This window comes from Podarcis cretensis, assembly GCF_951804945.1.
Source record: "Podarcis cretensis genome assembly, chromosome: 8".
NCBI lineage: Eukaryota > Metazoa > Chordata > Lepidosauria > Squamata > Lacertidae > Podarcis > Podarcis cretensis.
The window spans coordinates 5,344,816-5,361,757 of NC_137177.1; the positions used below are offsets into that span (position 1 = coordinate 5,344,816).

A 16,942-nucleotide genomic window follows, 5' to 3' on the forward strand; every position below is an offset into this window, starting at 1 on the left:
GCACAATTCAAAGTGTCGGTGCTGACCTTTAAAGCCCTAAACGGCCTCGGCCCAGTATACCTGAAGGAGCATCTCCACCCCCATTGTTCAGCCCAGATGCTGAGGTCCAGCGCCAAGGGCCTTCTGGCGGTTCCCTCGCTGCCAGAAGACAAGTTACAGGGAACCAGGCAGAGGGCCTTCTTGGTAGTGGCACCCGCCCTGTGGAATGCCCTCCCACCAAATGTCAAAGAGAACAACTACTACCAGACTTTTAGAAGACATCTGAAGGCAGCCCTGTTGAGGGAAGCTTTTAATGTTTAACAGACCACTGTATTTTAATGTTTTGTTGGAAGCCGCCAAGAGTGGCTGGGGAGGCCCAGCCAGATGGGCAGGGTATAAATAATATATTATTATTATTATTATTATTATTACTACTACTACTACTACTACTATTACTATTATTATTATTATCTGCAACAGGGGCAGGAGGGCATGGCGTTGAGGTGGAGAAAGCACCTCTCTCAACTCCCCCTGGCCATGCGATACAGTACAGTAGTACCTCGGGTTACAGACGCTTCAGGTTACATACGCTTCAGGTTACAGACTCTGCTAACCCAGAAATAGTACCTTGGGTTAAGAACTTTGCTTCAGGATGAGAACAGAAATCATGCTCTGGCGGCGCGGCAGCAGCAGGAGGCCCCATTAGCTAAAGTGGTGCTTCAGGTTAAGAACCGTTTCAGGTTAAGAACGGACCTCCGGAACGAATTAAGTACTTAACCCGAGGCACCACCGTGTAGGGGAAATTACTACCGCAGGAAGCATTTGCAGCAAGTCACGCAAAAGATCTTCTTCTTCATGAGCACAACGGCAGCAGAGTTGTGTGTGCCCTCTGCCTTCCAGCCGGTCACACAGCAATCACGAGACCACAGCAAATTGGAAAATTATCCTTTAATTGACCAAAGGTCTGAAGACAGCAAAAATCCAGGCTACCGCCCCATTGCCCAGTTGACAGTCCCTAAGCCGCATGGCAAGACCCCGTGCAGGATGGATCCCTCTATGGAGTCAGTGGGAGAATAATGCCCTTGAAATCATGCGCAGGGAGTCTGGGGTTGGACTAGAGGGGTCCCTTCTAATTCTACAGTTCTAGGACTCCCCACTTCTTATTGATGGCAATAAATGTTTGACCTGGGAGAAAATGGTATCAGTCCATCCCTACCAGAATCTATGGGCCTGGAAGGTTCTCTTTATAAACTGCCAGTGCTTCTAGCCTGGATTATGACCTACCTCAGCATTTGGCACTTGATCCATTGTTCAAGAGGACAGAGGTAGCTGCTCTTCTTACTGCTCTTTGCTGACCCCGATGGATTAAAGTGGGCTGCCACAGGAGATGAAGCAGGCTGGTTTTTTCCTGCTCCGGAGGGTAGAACTCGAACCCATGGCTTCAGGTTACAAGAAGGGAGATTGACCCAGAAACTCCAGCGGGTGCAGAATGCCGCTGCGAGACTCCTTACAGGCTCCTCACCGCGGGATCACATGCACCCGGTGCTATACCAGCTGCACTGGCTCCCAGTGGAGTACAGGATCAGGTTCAAGGTGCTGGTTTTCACCTTTAAAGCCCTATACGGCCTAGGACCCTCGTACCTATGGGACCTCCTCTCCTGGTATGTCCCATGGAGGACCTTACGATCTTCAAATAAAAACATCTTGGAGGTCCCGGGCCACAGGGAGGTTAGGCTGGCCTCAACCAGAGCCAGGGCTTTTTCGGCTGTGGCCCCGATCTGGTGGAACGCTCTGTCACAAGAGACTAGGGCCCTGCGGGACGTGACATCTTTCCACAGGGCCTGCAAGACGGAGCTGTTCCACCAGGCATTTGGCCAAGGCACAGTCTGGCCCCCTCTCTCCTTCTGTAATCTTCATAGAACTCTAGTCCAATGGTTGCCATTAATTTGATTCTGAACTGATTTTAGACTGTATTTCAATTAATTGACTGTGATTTTATGTAAATTGTGCTATTTTTACTGTTGTTAGCCGCTCTGAGCCCGGCTTTGGCTGGGGAGGGCAGGATATAAATAAAAAGTTGTTATTATTATTATTATTATGACTAAACACCAGGAGGAACTTTCTGACGGCAAGAGTTGTGGGCAGTGGAGCGGTCTCCCCCGGAAGGGGGTAGAATCTTCTTCCTCGGAGGTTTCTAAGCAGAGACTGGATCGTCACCTGCCAGGGTTCCTTTAGTTGGGATCCCTGTACTGCAGCAGGGGGTTGGTCTAGAGGACCTTTGGGTATCCCTTCCACCGCTATGAGTCTACGGTTCTCATCGCCAGCGCTCTTTGAGTGCTTAGTGCCTAAGAGCCACTGGTCAAGGAAGGACAGTGGCAATTTCGGCAGCGACAGAAGCTGGTTTAGTTGCTTGGGTATGTGTGGGCCTCCCTGAAAGGCATTCACGGCAGAGAAACAAGGCAGAACAGGAAGTGCCAAGTCGGACTGCTTGGCCCATCTAGCTCAACACAGCCTACACTGACTGGCAGAGGCTCTCCACAGGTTCAGACAGGTCCCACCCGACTTGGGAGCTTCTGAGCGGCACATTGCCTGCGGCATCTCCTCTCTCGCGATTCTCCACACTACTGCTTAATACGAGGAGGAAATTCCGCCACGAGGGATCTTTTTGGCCAGGAAGCCTTTTCCGTTTTCTCCTCCTTAAACCCACGTCCCCTTTCCCCCTAACTGCTAAACGCCCTCTTCTCTACATCTATCCTCCCACCCACGCAAAACCCTTTTGCTTCCCAGTTCGGAACAGTGACTTTATACCCACAATTTGCATGCGCCAAATGCTCCCTTTGCACGTCACTTGGTCGTTTGCGCATGGCAAACCCCCCACCCACCCCCATCCTTCGGTCAGGCTGAATTGTTCCCTTGCAGGAGTTTCTCTTACCCCAAACATTTGCCCCCAAGGAGGCCTTGGGTACCTCCTGGCTCACTCGGCTGGAGAGCAGGGGTCCCGCAAGGTTCCCCAGGGAGACCCCCTGCCTCTGGGGAAGCCCCTCCACCGGCCTCCAACAGGGGGCTGGCGCTCGCAGCCCCTCTCCAACTGGGGACGGGCAGGGGGGTGTCCCTTTGGCTAGTAGGTGCCGCAGAGCTGCTCCCACTGGCCCGGCAAGCTCAGTTCCTGGCTGTATCTGGAGTTCCAGTCCCGCTCAAACACCGCCTGCAGCTGATCGCGCACTGTGGGCTGTTCTCCGGCCCCCACGTGGCTCTGGTTCACCACCAGGGCGGACCCCGCCGTGTGGAGGAAGTAGTCCCCGGACCAGTTGGATGTTCCTGCCAGAAAGGAAGGGAAAATAAACGCTTAAGAGTCCTGCGCTCTGCAACAAAGCTTGATGACAATGGCATTCGCGGCGGGAGGCAGCCGTGCTTCTGAATCCCAGTTGCTGGAAGCCACAGGAAGGGGGGAGAGCTCTGTGTTCGAATCCTGCGTGCTGGTTTCCCACAAGCAATTGCTCCGCCACTGTGAGAAGAGGGTGCTGCACCAGGCGGGCTAGACAAATTCGTGCTGGAGAAGGAGCCTATCGACTGCTACTCATCTACGGTTCTGGTCGCCTGGTCTCAAAATGGATATTACAGAGTTGGGAAAGGTTCAGGAAAGGGTTGCCCGAATGATCGAAGGGTTGAAGCAGGAAAGGGTGCTGCGCTTGGAGCTTTTCAGTTTTGCTGAAAAGGCGAGAAAGTGGCGACGTGATAAAGGCTTATTAAAAAATATATGCGTGGCAGGGAGGAAGTGGTGAGAGAGACGTTTTTTCTTCCTCACAATAGAACTTGTGGACAATCCCTGAAGCTGAAGGTTGGGAGATTCAGCATTGATAACAGAAAAGTCCTCCTTCAAGCAGCACGGAGTGAAACTGTGGAACTCCCTGCCACAGGAGGCAGAGATGGCCACCAACTTGGATGGCTTTAAAAGAGGAGGGGACAAATTCATGGAGGTGGAGAGGGTTATCAATGGCTTCTAGCCAGTCGGAGGCAGCAGAGCTCCTGAACAACAGTCACTGGAAACTATGAGAGGGGAGAGAGCTATTGGGCTCGGATCCTGTTTCCGAGTTTCCCCAAAAGGCATCTGGACGGGATGGGCCTCCAACAAACTCCCCTTAGTCTCTTCTGTTCTCCCCCTTACGGCTGCTTCTCTCCCTCTCCCACTGCTGGCCAGTTTGCACCCCTGCTAGTCCCCGGCCAGCTTTCTACCTCAGCTGGCCTCCCCTTTATGACTGGCCCCGTCCCTCAAACTACTCACCAATATAAGCCACCTTGTCCGTCACCATGAACTTGCTGTGGTTGACTCTGGCGTAGGGGATCTTGGCCTGCGACTCATTGGCTGGGACCACAAAGAGCCTCTGGCAGAGGGGAGAAGGGAAGAAAGACAAAACTGGGGTGCGAGTGGAAGAGCTGGGGGTGCTTGGCATGCAGAGGAGGCAGCTGGGAGGCAAGTGGAAATGGCTCTCCAGGGAGCCCGGCAGAGCCGTCTTCCCCATTGGGCTTACTGGTGCATGTAGTGATCAGGTGGGATTGCTATGAGGAATTATGACAAATATAGATCCAGTTACAGATAGGTAGCCGTGTTGGTCTGCCATAGTCAAAACAAAATAAAAAAATAAAAAAATTCCTTCCAGTAGCACCTTAAAGACCAACTAGGTTAGTACTTGGTATGAGCTTTCGTGTGCATGCACACTTCTTCAGATACACTGAAACAGAAGTCACCAGACCCTTCTATATAGTGAGAAGGTGCGGAGGGGTATTACTCAGAAGGGTGGTGGGATTGGGTGATGGGCAGATAGCTGTGATGAGCCTGTTGACGACTCTTAACAACTGCAATAGGTCTTACCCCTTGCTTTTTCCTGTAAGACCTATTGCAGTCGTGAGTTCAGTGGTTTAGTGTAGGAGTTGTGAGTCGTGTCAAAGAGAGCTAGCAAAAGATCCGTGTTCTGTTCCTGTAAATAGTCCACTGTATATAATAAACACCTAACTACAAGTTCCTGGTTCCTGCTTCGTCTATCCTGTCCGCAGCCAAGTCGCCAATTGCTTCCGTGGATTCTGCGTTTACTCTGCTAAGTCTGGCTAAGGTCAGAAAGTTGTGAAACACCAATAGGTTTTACCAATAGAGCGATCCCCACAGAGGCTTGGGAAAAGGTCAACAACTCTGGGAAACGGGGGGGGGGGGCGCTGGAGGGATTTTTGCACCACAGCACCAGATATGCTTAAGACGGCCCTGGAGTCCAGTCTTCCAGGGCTGGGGAGCCCCGTCCCAGGCATCGGGGGTGTCCTTACCACTTCCATGTTGTAGTGGGTGCGGATGTCGTGCATGGCAGCCAGGGAGCGCAGGAAGGGGAACATATTGGCCTTGGAATGCCTCCAGCATCCGACCAGGAGTCGCACACGGACTCTCCTCTCGTAAGCCACCTTCCGCAAGTGATCGTCAATCACTGGCCAGAACCTGAGCAGAAGAAGGAAGCAATTGCGTCGGGCCCACATCCTGCATTGCAACCTCTGACATGGGGCAGCCCGCCACCCGCTCTAGTGCCCCTCAAACGGGGACAGCATAAGATGGACATTGAAAGGTGCTGTGGTGCCAGAAGGGACGCGGGTGGCGCTGTGGGTTAAACCACAGAACCTAGGGCTTGCCGATCAGAAGGTCAGCGGTTTGAATCCCCACGACGGGGTGAGCTCCCGTTGCTCGGTCCCTGCTCCTGCCAACCTAGCAGTTCGAAAGCACGTCAAAGTGCAAGTAGATAAATAGGTACCTCTCCAGCGGGAAGGTAAACGGCATTTCCATGCGCTTCTCTGGTTCACCAGAAGCGGCTTAGTCATGCTGGCCACATGACCCGGAAGCTGTACGCCGGCTCCCTCGGCCAGTAAAGCGAGATGAGCGCCGCAACCCCAGAGTCGGCCACAACTGGACCTAATGGTCAGGGGTCCCTTTACCTTTACCCTTTATGGTGCCAGAAATTTCCATGGGTTTTTTAACTTGAGCAAGTAAAATATTCAGTGATACACTGGGCAATAGATATTGGTTATAATGTAGATACGGAAGCACGGGAACGATTGTGGAATATGGATATAAAATTTACAGCGTGTTATAGTCTGAGACTCCGTCATGGATGAATCCCAAGATGGAATTAAGATTGCCGGAAGAAATATCAACAACCTCAGATAAGCAGATGACACAACTTTGATGGCAGAAAGTGAGGAGGAATTAAAGAACCTCTTAATGAGGGTGAAGGAAGAGAGCGCAAAATATGAATGGATGCAAAAACTTATGGAATATGCAGAAATGGCGAAATTTACCAGAAGAATAAGAAATCAAGGTAACAAACGTTTTATAAAAGAATGGAATCTTTACAGATAAATTGCAAACACATAAAAACATTAGCAGGATTACTGTAATAACCTGCAGTTTGATAAGAGTATATATTTAAAGTAGATAATTAAATGAGCAAATTAAATGAATTTGGATATGCAGGAGATATTAAAAAATAAATTTAAGGAACCGCAAAAAGAGGAGGAAGTCAAACTTTGAAATATCAAATTGATTGTAAAACTAATGAAATGTATAAACTTGAAAAGTATAAATAAAAACTTAGAGACACACACAGAGAGAGAGAGATGCTATGGCGACAGAAATATCCATGGGGTGTTTTCAGAAAAACCCCAGTATGGAGGCAAATTGGCCGAAATATTGGGAAATTTTGGAACAAGGAGGAGATAGATTAAAACTGCAGAGTTTTGACAAACTAAAAAACAAAGTACGAGATTGGCTTCATTATTATCAAATAAGGGAGGCTTATAATCTGGATAAGAAAATGGGCTTTCAGGTGGAAAAATCAAAATTGAAAACAGAATTGTTAGATCCTAAAAAGAAGAATTTGTCAAGAATGTATAACTTGCTGTTGAAATAGAATACACAGGATGAAATGGTTAAATCTGTCATGATTAAATGGGCACAAGATGTTGGACATAATATTATGATGGCTGACTGGGAAAAGTTATGGACCACAGGTATGAAGTTTACGGCATGTAATGCCTTAAGAGAGAATATAATGAAAATGATTTACAGGTGGTACTTGACACCAGTCAAGCTTGCAAAAATTTATCATTTGCCCAATAATAAATGTTGGAAATGTAAAGAGATTGAAGGTACATTCTTTCACCTTTGGTGGACATGCTCAAAGATTAAGACCTTTTGGGATGTGATCTATAATGAAATGAAAAAGGTACTTAAATATACCTTCCAGAAGAAACCAGAGGCCTTTCTCTTGGGGATGGTTGGCCATTTGGTGCGAAAGGAGGATAGAACTTTTTTTATGTACGCTACAACAGGAGCAAGAATACTCATCGCAAAGTATTGGAAAACACAAGATCTACCCACTCGGGAAGAATGGCAGATGAAGGTGATGGACTATATGAAATTGGCTGAGATGACTGGCAGAATCCGAGACCAAGGAGAAGAGTCGGCAGAAGAAGAGTGGAAGAAATTTAAAGTTTATCTTCAGAAATATTGCAAAATTAAGGAATGTTAGAAAGATGTTGGGGGGGGAAATTATGTGGTTTTAGCAGAAAAGATATAAAGGATTGAGTAAAAATGAATTGGTGAAAGAGAATGTAAAATTATAGTATATTAAGATAAACTATTAGGATAAAAACAAAGTTGGAAGGATTTGCTGGAATATCTAATTGAATTAGAATACAAAAATGGGAGGCGTGAGGAGGTCAGGGAAATAAGTGAATGTAAGTAAATGATTTAAAGGTTTGACTTGTTTTTTATTTCTTTTTTCTTTTTTCTGTTTTTTGATGATGCTTTTCTATATGTATGGTTTTTTCTTCTTCTTTGATTGTTATGTATACAGTGGTGCCTCGCAAGACGAAATTAATCCGTTCCGCGATTCTCTTCGTCTAGCGGTTTTTTCGTCTTGCGAAGCAAGCCCATTGACGGCTTAGCAGATTAGCGCTATTAGCGGTCTGGCGGCTTTTAGCGATCAGCTGAGAGGCGGCTTATCAGCGGAACAGCTGATAAGCGGCTTAGCGGCTTAGGAAAGGGGGGGAAGCGGAAAAAAACCGCGGGAACTCGCAAGATCTTTTCGTCTTGCGAAGCAACCCCATAGAGAAATGCGTTTAGCGAAGCGCCTCCAAAACGGAAAACCCTTTCGTCTAGCGGGTTTTCCGTCTTGCGTGGCGTTCGTCTTGCGGGGCACCACTGTATGTATATGTGTGTGTGTGTGTGTGTGTGTGTGTGTGTATATATATATATATATATATATATATATATATATAGGTAAAGGTAAAGGTACCCCTGCCCATACGGGCCAGTCTTGACAGACTCTGGGGTTGTGCGCCCATCTCACTTAAGAGGCCAGGGGCCAGCGCTGTCCGGAGACACTTCCGGGTCACGTGGCCAGCGTGACATCGCTGCTCTGGCGAGCCAGAGCCGCACACGGAAACACCGTTTACCTTCCCGCTGGTAAGCGGTCCCTATTTATCTACTTGCACCCGGAGGTGCTTTCGAACTGCTAGGTTGGCAGGCGCTGGGACCGAGCAGCGGGAGCGCACCCCGCCGCAGGGATTCGAACCGCCGACCTTTCGATCGGCAAGTCCTAGGCGCTGAGGCTTTAACCCACAGCGCCACCTGCGTCCCCATATATATATATTCCTATTTTTTTTTCTGTAACCTTCAAAATAATATATATATATATATATATATATATATATATATATATATATATATGAGAAATATCCATGGGGTGGCAGATGGATCTGGGTGGCTTTGGGGCCAGTTCTGGCCACCCAACTGTACGATTCATTTCTGCTTGCCAGGCGGAATGACCTCCCCATATTCTGGCTCTTCCCCAGAGTGGATTTGGGGGAGGCAGGCGGAAGGAGAAGCCCTGTTGCATCAGCAGGAGGCTCTGCAATGGCTTCCTGGCCGGTGCTGCTTGGTTTGTAAAGCTTATCCTTCCCACAGCCAAGGGAGGGGAGGGAGAAGAGCTGCCCCCCCCATCAGCTGCACACTTACCTCTTGGGGTGCGAGAACTCCATGGTGGGCAGGTAGCTCATCACCTCAATGTGAACAAACTCATCGGCGTCATCAATGATGCTCACCAGGGACTGGAGGTCTTCTGTCCGCCCTGGGGCGCACAGCGCAGGGGGGGCACTCTGGAGGCAGGCAGAGGGAAAAAAGACTCAGGAAAGGAGGAGGAGGAGGAGGACGGGCACCCAAAAGTCAGGCACACGGTTGACATCCTGGGCTGCCTGGGCAGGGTTTTTTTCAGAATGAGGTTTTTAAAAATTTTATTGAATCTTCAGGACTTTGCTATGGAGTTAAATGCAGGGGTCAGCAAACTTTTGCAGCAGGGGGCCGTCCACTGTCCCTTAGACCTTGTGGGGGGCTGGACTATATTTGGGGGGGGGGGGAAATGAACGAATTCCTATGCCCCACAAATAACCCAGAGATGCATTTTAAATAAAAGCACACATTCTACTCATGTAAAAACACCAGGTAGGCCCCACAAATAACCTAGAGATGCATTTTAAATACAAGCACATATTCTACTCGTGTAAAAACACGCTGATTCCCGGACCGTCCACGGGCCGGATTTAGAAGGCGATTGGGCCGGATCCAGCCCCCGGGCCTTAGTTTGCCTACCCATGAGCTAAAGTAACAATCCCGGAGGAAATATGAAATAACGGGAGGAAGGCACGGAGAAACCTAACCAGGGGTCAATGCCGTTACCTTGTGAAATAAAGTGCATTCTTTAGAGACCAATGACTGAATTATTTGCTATGGCAAAAACCGACCTGATACAGAAAGAGCGCAAGCCAAATGTTATGAACGCCAAATAAAGCCACATTTCATTGGGACTTGCCACCCCTGTGACTTTCCTGTTGGGTAAGGAACAAATGGCCGGCAAATGGAGGCAGAATCCATAGGTTTAGCTGCAACCCGATATATGTCAGTTTCTCAGAAATAATAAGAAATTGTTTTATGGAACCAAAGAGTTAAAGGAGAAAACAGCAAAGACCTGATGAAGAGAGCACAGCAGAGGTTATATTTTCTGAGAATCCTCTGGAAAAACAATCTCTCAAAGGACCTGTTGATGGCATTTTACCATTGTACATTTGAGAGTGTATTAACTTATGGTCTGTGTGTGTGGTTTGGGAGCTGCACGGCCAGGGGAAAAACAATGCTGTCCAGGGTTGTAAAGACTGCGGAGAGAATAATTGGGTGCACTCTTCCCACCTTGGATCAAATCTATGCTGCCAGGTGCCATAAGAAAGCGGCAGAGATAGCGCAGGAAAGTGCACACCCTGGAAATGATCTCTTTCAGCTTCTGCCTTCTGGAAGAAGGTCCAGGGTTATAAAGACTAGGACTAGCCGCCTGAGAAACAGTTTCTATCCAAATGCAATTCTGGTTTTAAACGCAGTATAAGGTGTCTCTATAGGAGTACCGTATTTTTCGCTCCATAAGGCGCACCAGACCATAAGGCGCACCTAGTTTTTTGGGGGGAAATCAAGAAAAAAAATCTTATGGATGGATCCCGCTCGCTGTCTTAGCTTCGTTCTTAGCCGCGGGGCTGGGGCAGGGGGAGCCCGAGCTTCCCCCGACCCCAGCCCCCAGAAAAGGTCCGGGAGTGGAGGCAAGGTTGCGAAGCCTTTGGAGCGCAGCACAAGTTCCCGCTGCACTCCAAAGGCTTTAGGGATAGCCGCCTGAAGCCTTTGTCGTGCAGCAGGACCTCGCGCTCCGCTCCAAAGGCTTCAGGTTCCTTTCACTGAAGCCAGGAGATTCTTGCTCTCCCAGCTTCAGCAAAAGGAACCCGAAGCCTTCGGAGCGCAGCGCGAGATCCCTCCGCGCTTTGGAGGCTTCGCGTTGCTATCGCTGAAGCCAAGGAGCCTGCATTCGCTCCATAGGACACACACACATTTCTCCTTAATTTTTGGAGGGGGAAAAGTGCGTCCTATAGAGCAAAAAATGTGGTATATTGTATTTAAAAATGGGGTTTCAGAGTTTTTAGGGGTTTTTGAATGTCTTATGTAGATTTTTCAATTTCATTGTTCTGTATGGGACAATGACAATAAAGGTATCGTATAGGAAACCCCCCCCCCCCGAGTCGGCCCCCAGCATCTGAGCACCAAGGATGCCAGCAGAGACTGGAGCAGGGGATCTTGAGCAGAGAGGGCCCCTGCCCTCCCATCTCACCGAGAAGTAGACCCCGGCCTCCGTGCCATTCAGCTCCAGCTCCAGCGGCGTCTCCTTGTTATAGGAGGTGGAGTAATTGGCCGGCCAGGGCGACGGGATGGTGGCGTTGGGCAGGCCCAGAGCCCAGTAGGCCTCAAACATCTTCCCCAAGTCCTGGGCCAGGCAGCTGCAGTTGTAGACAGCCATTCCCAGCTCCTTCACCTGCAGGCCAAGAAAGGGAGAGGTTAGCGGGAGGCCGCAGGATAGAGCCCAGGTGCAGTTGATGCAGGCTGCAGGATTTAAGGGGAGAAGCACCAGGGACACCTGAAATCAGCCCCAGAGGAAAAATGGAAGCAAGGAGAACTACCGACAAAAGAAGAATGGTGGATGAAGTTGATGTACTACGCAGAATTGGACAAATTAACATGAAGGATTCGAAAGCTGCGGGACCAGAGATTCTTAGAAGACTAAATACATGAACTATTTGAAAAGCAATTGTAATGAACAGATTACGCTAGTAGGACTGCAAGAAGTTCTGTAAGGAAGACTATTTGAAATATTGCAAGAAACATATTAGACATATTAGACATTAGACATATCAGACATTATTTCAATATGTGACAGTGGCTGCCAGAGTATTGACAGCACAAAAATGGAAGACTCCAGACATTCCAACTCTTAAAGATTGGCAAATAAAATTATTTGAATACGTGGAACTAGCAAAAATGACACAAAAAATTAGATACCAAAAAGGTACAAAGTTTATTAGTGATTGGAGTAAATTTATAACATATATTGAAGGAAAATTTAGAAGTTTAAGAACCACAGTAGGATTAAAATAAATCTTACGATGTGTAGACTATTAACAATGAAACTGCAAAAAGGAAGATATATTAAGAAGCCCGCAACCGGGAGGGAGGGTGGTCTATATGTGTATATAGAGGTGATATCAACAAGATGATGTGACTAAAGAAGAATTGTAATGGAAATTTATATTATTTTACTTTGTTTATTTATGTTTGTTTTTGTTTATGGTTTGTCTAACTAAAATCAATAAAAAAGAATTAAAAAAAAAGAAATATTGCAAGAAAGACTACGAGGAGAATTATTAGTTAAGGATAATTAAGAGTAATAGAGAAATTAAGAAATGCAGAATAAGTGGTAAAGAACGGGAAATCATCAGAGGTGTTGACGGAAGTCTAAAATATTGTGTAAGATAAGAAGTAATGTTATATGATTGTTGGAAACGATATGTTAAAAAAATAATAATAATGCATATATATAAAAAAAGAAATCAGCCCCAGAGGGTAGTAGTCCCATCTTGACCCAAGCAGCCTTTGGCAACCTGGTGCCCTGCTAAGAAGATAAGAGGAGCCCAGCTGCTGCATCAGGCCAAAGAGCCCCCATCTAGTCTGGCCTTCCAGTGGCCAAACGCCCCTAATAACCAAGAAATTGAGATAGACTGCCTCTGGGCCATAGCTGTCAACCGTCCCTTATTTGGCGGGAAACTCCCTTATCCCAGCGCCGTGTCCCGCTGCTGTCCCTTATTGATGATGTCCCTTAAATTTCCTGGGTTTCCAAGGAAGCAGCTCCTCTCCCTCCCTCTCTGCCGGCCAGGGAGGAGGAAGGCTCCAACTGTGTTGCTTGGCTGTGTTGCTCACCCAATAAGGAGTCTAAGAACGACTGGGGGGTGGAGCTTGCATGCTTTGTCCCGATCAAATCGGCCACATTGCCTGGGGACTCGCCTTTGCTCAGCGCTTCCCAGCGGAGAGGGGACGGTGGTTTTCCTTGCTGCATCCCCTTTGCCGGGTTGCTGTGCTGTGGGAACCACCGCTTGAGGCTTCGTTTGGCTGCTGGCTGGGCTTTCTTCCTTTGGCTCGGAGGGGCTCAGAAGCTGAACATACCTGTGCTTGGAAAATCCCTTATTTTGGCTGCTGGTCCCTTATTTTCAAATCTGTAAGTTGACAGCTATGCTCTGGGCCTGGAGGTTCCATAAGAACATAGGAACGGCCTACTGGACCAGGCCAATGGGTTATGTAGTCCAGCACCCTGTTCTCTCAAGGGCCAACCAGATGCCCCAATGGGAAACACACAAGCAGGATTAAAATAGAAGAGAAACTCTCCCTTCCTGTGGTTTCCAGCACCTGGCAATCAGAAGCAACTGCAGAGCCATCCTGGCTACGAGCCTTCGAGAGCCCGCTCCTCCTCCATGAATTGGTCTATTCCTCTTTTAAAGCCATCTAAGTTGGTGGCATCTTAAAAAGCAGAGACATCACCTTGCCAACAAAGGTCCGTATAGGTAAAGCTGTGGTTTTCCTAGTAGTGATGTAGGGAAGTGAGAGCTGGACCATAAAGAAGGCTGATCATCGAAGAATGGATGCTTTTGAATTCTGATGCTGGAGGAGACTCTTGAGAGTCCCATGGACTGCAGGAAGATCAGATCTCTCCATTCTGAAGGAAATCAGCCCTGAGTGCTCACTGGAAGGACAGATCCTGAAGCTGAGGCTCCAAGACTTTGGCCACCTCATGAGAAGAGAAGACTCCCTGGAAAAGACCCTGATGTTGGGAAAGATGGAGGGCACAAGGAGAAGGGGACGACAGAGGATGAAATGGTTGGACAGTGTTCTCAAAGCTACCAGCATGAGTTTGACCAAACTGCGGAAGGCAGTGGAAGACAGGAGTGCCTGGCGTGCTCTGGTCCAGGGGGTCACGAAGAGTCGGACACGACTAAATGACTAAACAACAAGAAGTTGGTGGCCATGGCTGCCTCCTGTGGCGGGGAGTTCCACAGTTTAATTCCGAGCTGCTTTTTGGGCTATTATCTGCAGCAAAGCCATAGGACACCATGGTCTGGAAGGAGCACAGTGATCCTGGCTGGGGAGGAGGACAGCTGCAGCCGAACAACACATGGAGGGTGCCCGGTTGGCAAAGGCTGACTTAAAAATGCCAAGATGCCACCGTTCACCTTGCTGGATATGATAGGAGGCGGGTTCACAACAGCATGAACACAAATACGTCGAAAAAGACACCCAGATTAAAAGCGGGAGATAAGACGCTGGTTTTATTTTTATTTACTAAAAGCAGCTGCTCATATGATTGCCTAATGCCCGGGTGAGTAAAAAGAATTTCCCCTGCACACCTGGAGGCGAACCAAGTGTTGGTGCTCACCTTTAAAGCCCTAAATGGCCTCAGTCCTGTATAGCTCAAGGAGCGTCTCCACCCCCATCGTTCAGCCCAGACACTGAGGTCCAGCGCCGAGGGCCTTCTGGTGGTTCCCTTATTGCGAGAAGTGAGGTTACAGGGAACCAGGCAGAGGGCCTTCTCGGTGGTGGCGCCCGCCCTGTGGAACGCCCTCCCACCAGATGTCAAGGCAATAAACAACTATTTTACTTTTAAAAGACAACTGAAGGCGGCCCTGTTTAGGGAAGTTTTTAATGTCTGATGCTGCATTGTTTTTAATATTCGGTTAGAAGCTGCCCAGAGTGGCTGGGGAAACCCAGCCAGATGGGTGGGGTATAAATAATAAATTATTATTATTATATATTATGTTGGCCTCCCACTGGGCCCATAACCTCCTGGCAAATAGAAGGGGAAGAAGTGGAGGCAGTGAGAGGTTTTACTTTCTTGGGCTCCATGATCACTGCAGATGGTGACAGCAGTCATGAAATTAAAAGACTCCTGCTTCTTGGGAGAAATGCAATGGCAAACCTAGAGAGCATCTTAAAAAACAGAGACATCACCTTGCCAACAAAGGTCCGTATAGTTAAAGCCATGGTTTTCCCAGTAGTGATGTATGGAAGTGAGAGCTGGACCATAAAGAAGGCTGATCGCCAAAGAATGGATGCTTTTGAATTCTGGTGCTGGAGGAGACTCTTGAGAGTCCCATAGACTGCAAGGAGATCAAACCTCTCCATTCTGAAGGAAATCAGCCCTGAGTGCTCACTGGAAGGACAGATCCTGAAGCTGAGGCTCCAAGACTTTGACCACCTCATGAGAAGAGAAGACTCCCTGTAAAAGACCCTGATGTTGGGAAAGATGGAGGGCACAAGGGGAGGGAGAAGGGGGCGACAGAGGACGAGATGGTGGGACAGTGTTCTCGAAGCTACCAGCATGAGTTTGACCAAGCTGTGGGAGTCAGTGGAAGACAGGAGTGCCTGGCATGCTCTGGTCCATGGGGTCATGAAGAGTCGGACACGACTAAACGACTAAACAACAACAACAACATGTTGGCCTTCAGGTGGGCCTCCCTGCCTCCCTCCTTGGGGAAGCCATTCCGGAAGTGGGGTGCTGCTGCAGCCGAGGGGAACTCCTGAGCCCCCACTTCTGATGTGAGAGGTGGACTTTCTCTAGCAGGTGACTACAGAAACTATCAGGCCCAACCCTCCTGTTAAGAGAATAACCCTGGCCCCAGCCCCACAGGCCAGGACGGGGGGGCCCCCATCCCACAAAGGTCCTCCCGGAGGGTCGCGGGCATCACCTGGGTGAGGGCGCGCCAGTCCATGTTCGCGCTGCCAAGGAAGATGTGTTGCTGGTCCACGATCCAGAATTTGGTGTGCAAGACCCCCCCGGTCAGTTCCGGGAAGTTGACTTTGCGGATCTGAGCACCTGGAGGAGTTTGGGAACAAGACAAGGAAGGGCACTGCTAGTTCTCAGCACCTTTTACAGCCTCGCCCGCAAATCCTGCCCATACACTTGGTTTTAAGAGTGTAGGCTCCTCGGGGCGAGGACCTGCCTCTCTGATCCTGCAAGCGACCAACAGTAATTGAGCCCTTTCAGTAGGTCTGGCCTGAATCTCTGGCAAGAGAAAGCACCTTCTATGGGGGGGGGCTCCTCGTTCTAGTATTACGAGGGAGGGGGGGGAAGTCTCTTACATAATTTTACCCATCTCTGTCATCTTCTAAGCTAAGCAGCCCCTGAATTCAAAGCCTTTTGCTTCTGGGTTTTATTAAATCTTCCCAATTGGGCTGCATCAATAGGAGTATTGCATCTAGATCAAGGGAAGTAATAGTGCCACTGTATTCTGCTCTGGTCAGACCTCACCTGGAGTACTGTGTCCAGTTCTGGGCACCACAGTTCAAGAAGGACACTGACAAACTGGAACGTGTCCAGAGGAGGGCAACCAAAATGGTCAAAGGCCTGGAAACGATGCCTTATGAGGAACGGCTAAGGGAGCTGGGCATGTTTAGCCTGGAGAAGAGGAGGTTAAGGGGTGATATGATAGCCATGTTCAAATATATAAAAGGATGTCACATAGAGGAGGGAGAAAGGTTGTTTTCTGCTGCTCCAGAGAAGCGGACACGGAGCAGTGGCTCCAAACTACAAGAAAGAAGATTCCACCTAAACATTAGGAAGAACTTCCTGACAGTAAGAGCTGTTTGACAGTGGAATTTGCTGCCAAGGAGTGTGGTGGAGTCTCCTTCTTTGGAGGTCTTTAAGCAGAGGCTTGACAACCATATGTCAGGAGTGCTCTGATGGTGTTTCCTGCTTGGCAGGGGGTTGGACTCAATGGCCCTTGTAGTCTCTTCCAACTCTATGATTCTATGATTCTAATTATTTCATAACTCCAAACATATATCTTGTTTTGTTTTGTTTTGTTACACCTTTTCTTATTGAATTCCTGTCCCTCCTTTCTGAATTCTCCCCGCCCGCTTTGTAGTTGCATAAAAACTATCATTAAAATTAATACCAAGGAAATAAATAACTACAGTCATACCTCAGGTTACAGAAACTTCAGGTTGCGTTTTTTTGGG

At 48.4% G+C, this 16,942-nt stretch overlaps 1 protein-coding gene across 1 annotated transcript in view; it reads right to left on the minus strand.

The window, feature by feature from the left end:
- Positions 1–912: 912 nt before the first annotated feature.
- Positions 913–16,942, minus strand: part of PLD3 (phospholipase D family member 3) — a 32,492-nt gene continuing 16,462 nt past the window's right edge. Inside the window, 6 exon segments of the mRNA XM_079985491.1 lie at positions 913–3,297; positions 4,262–4,361; positions 5,293–5,458; positions 9,032–9,171; positions 11,214–11,414; positions 15,670–15,797. Of these exon segments, the coding sequence (XP_079841617.1) occupies positions 3,098–3,297; positions 4,262–4,361; positions 5,293–5,458; positions 9,032–9,171; positions 11,214–11,414; positions 15,670–15,797 (935 nt within the window). The 3' untranslated portion in view covers positions 913–3,097.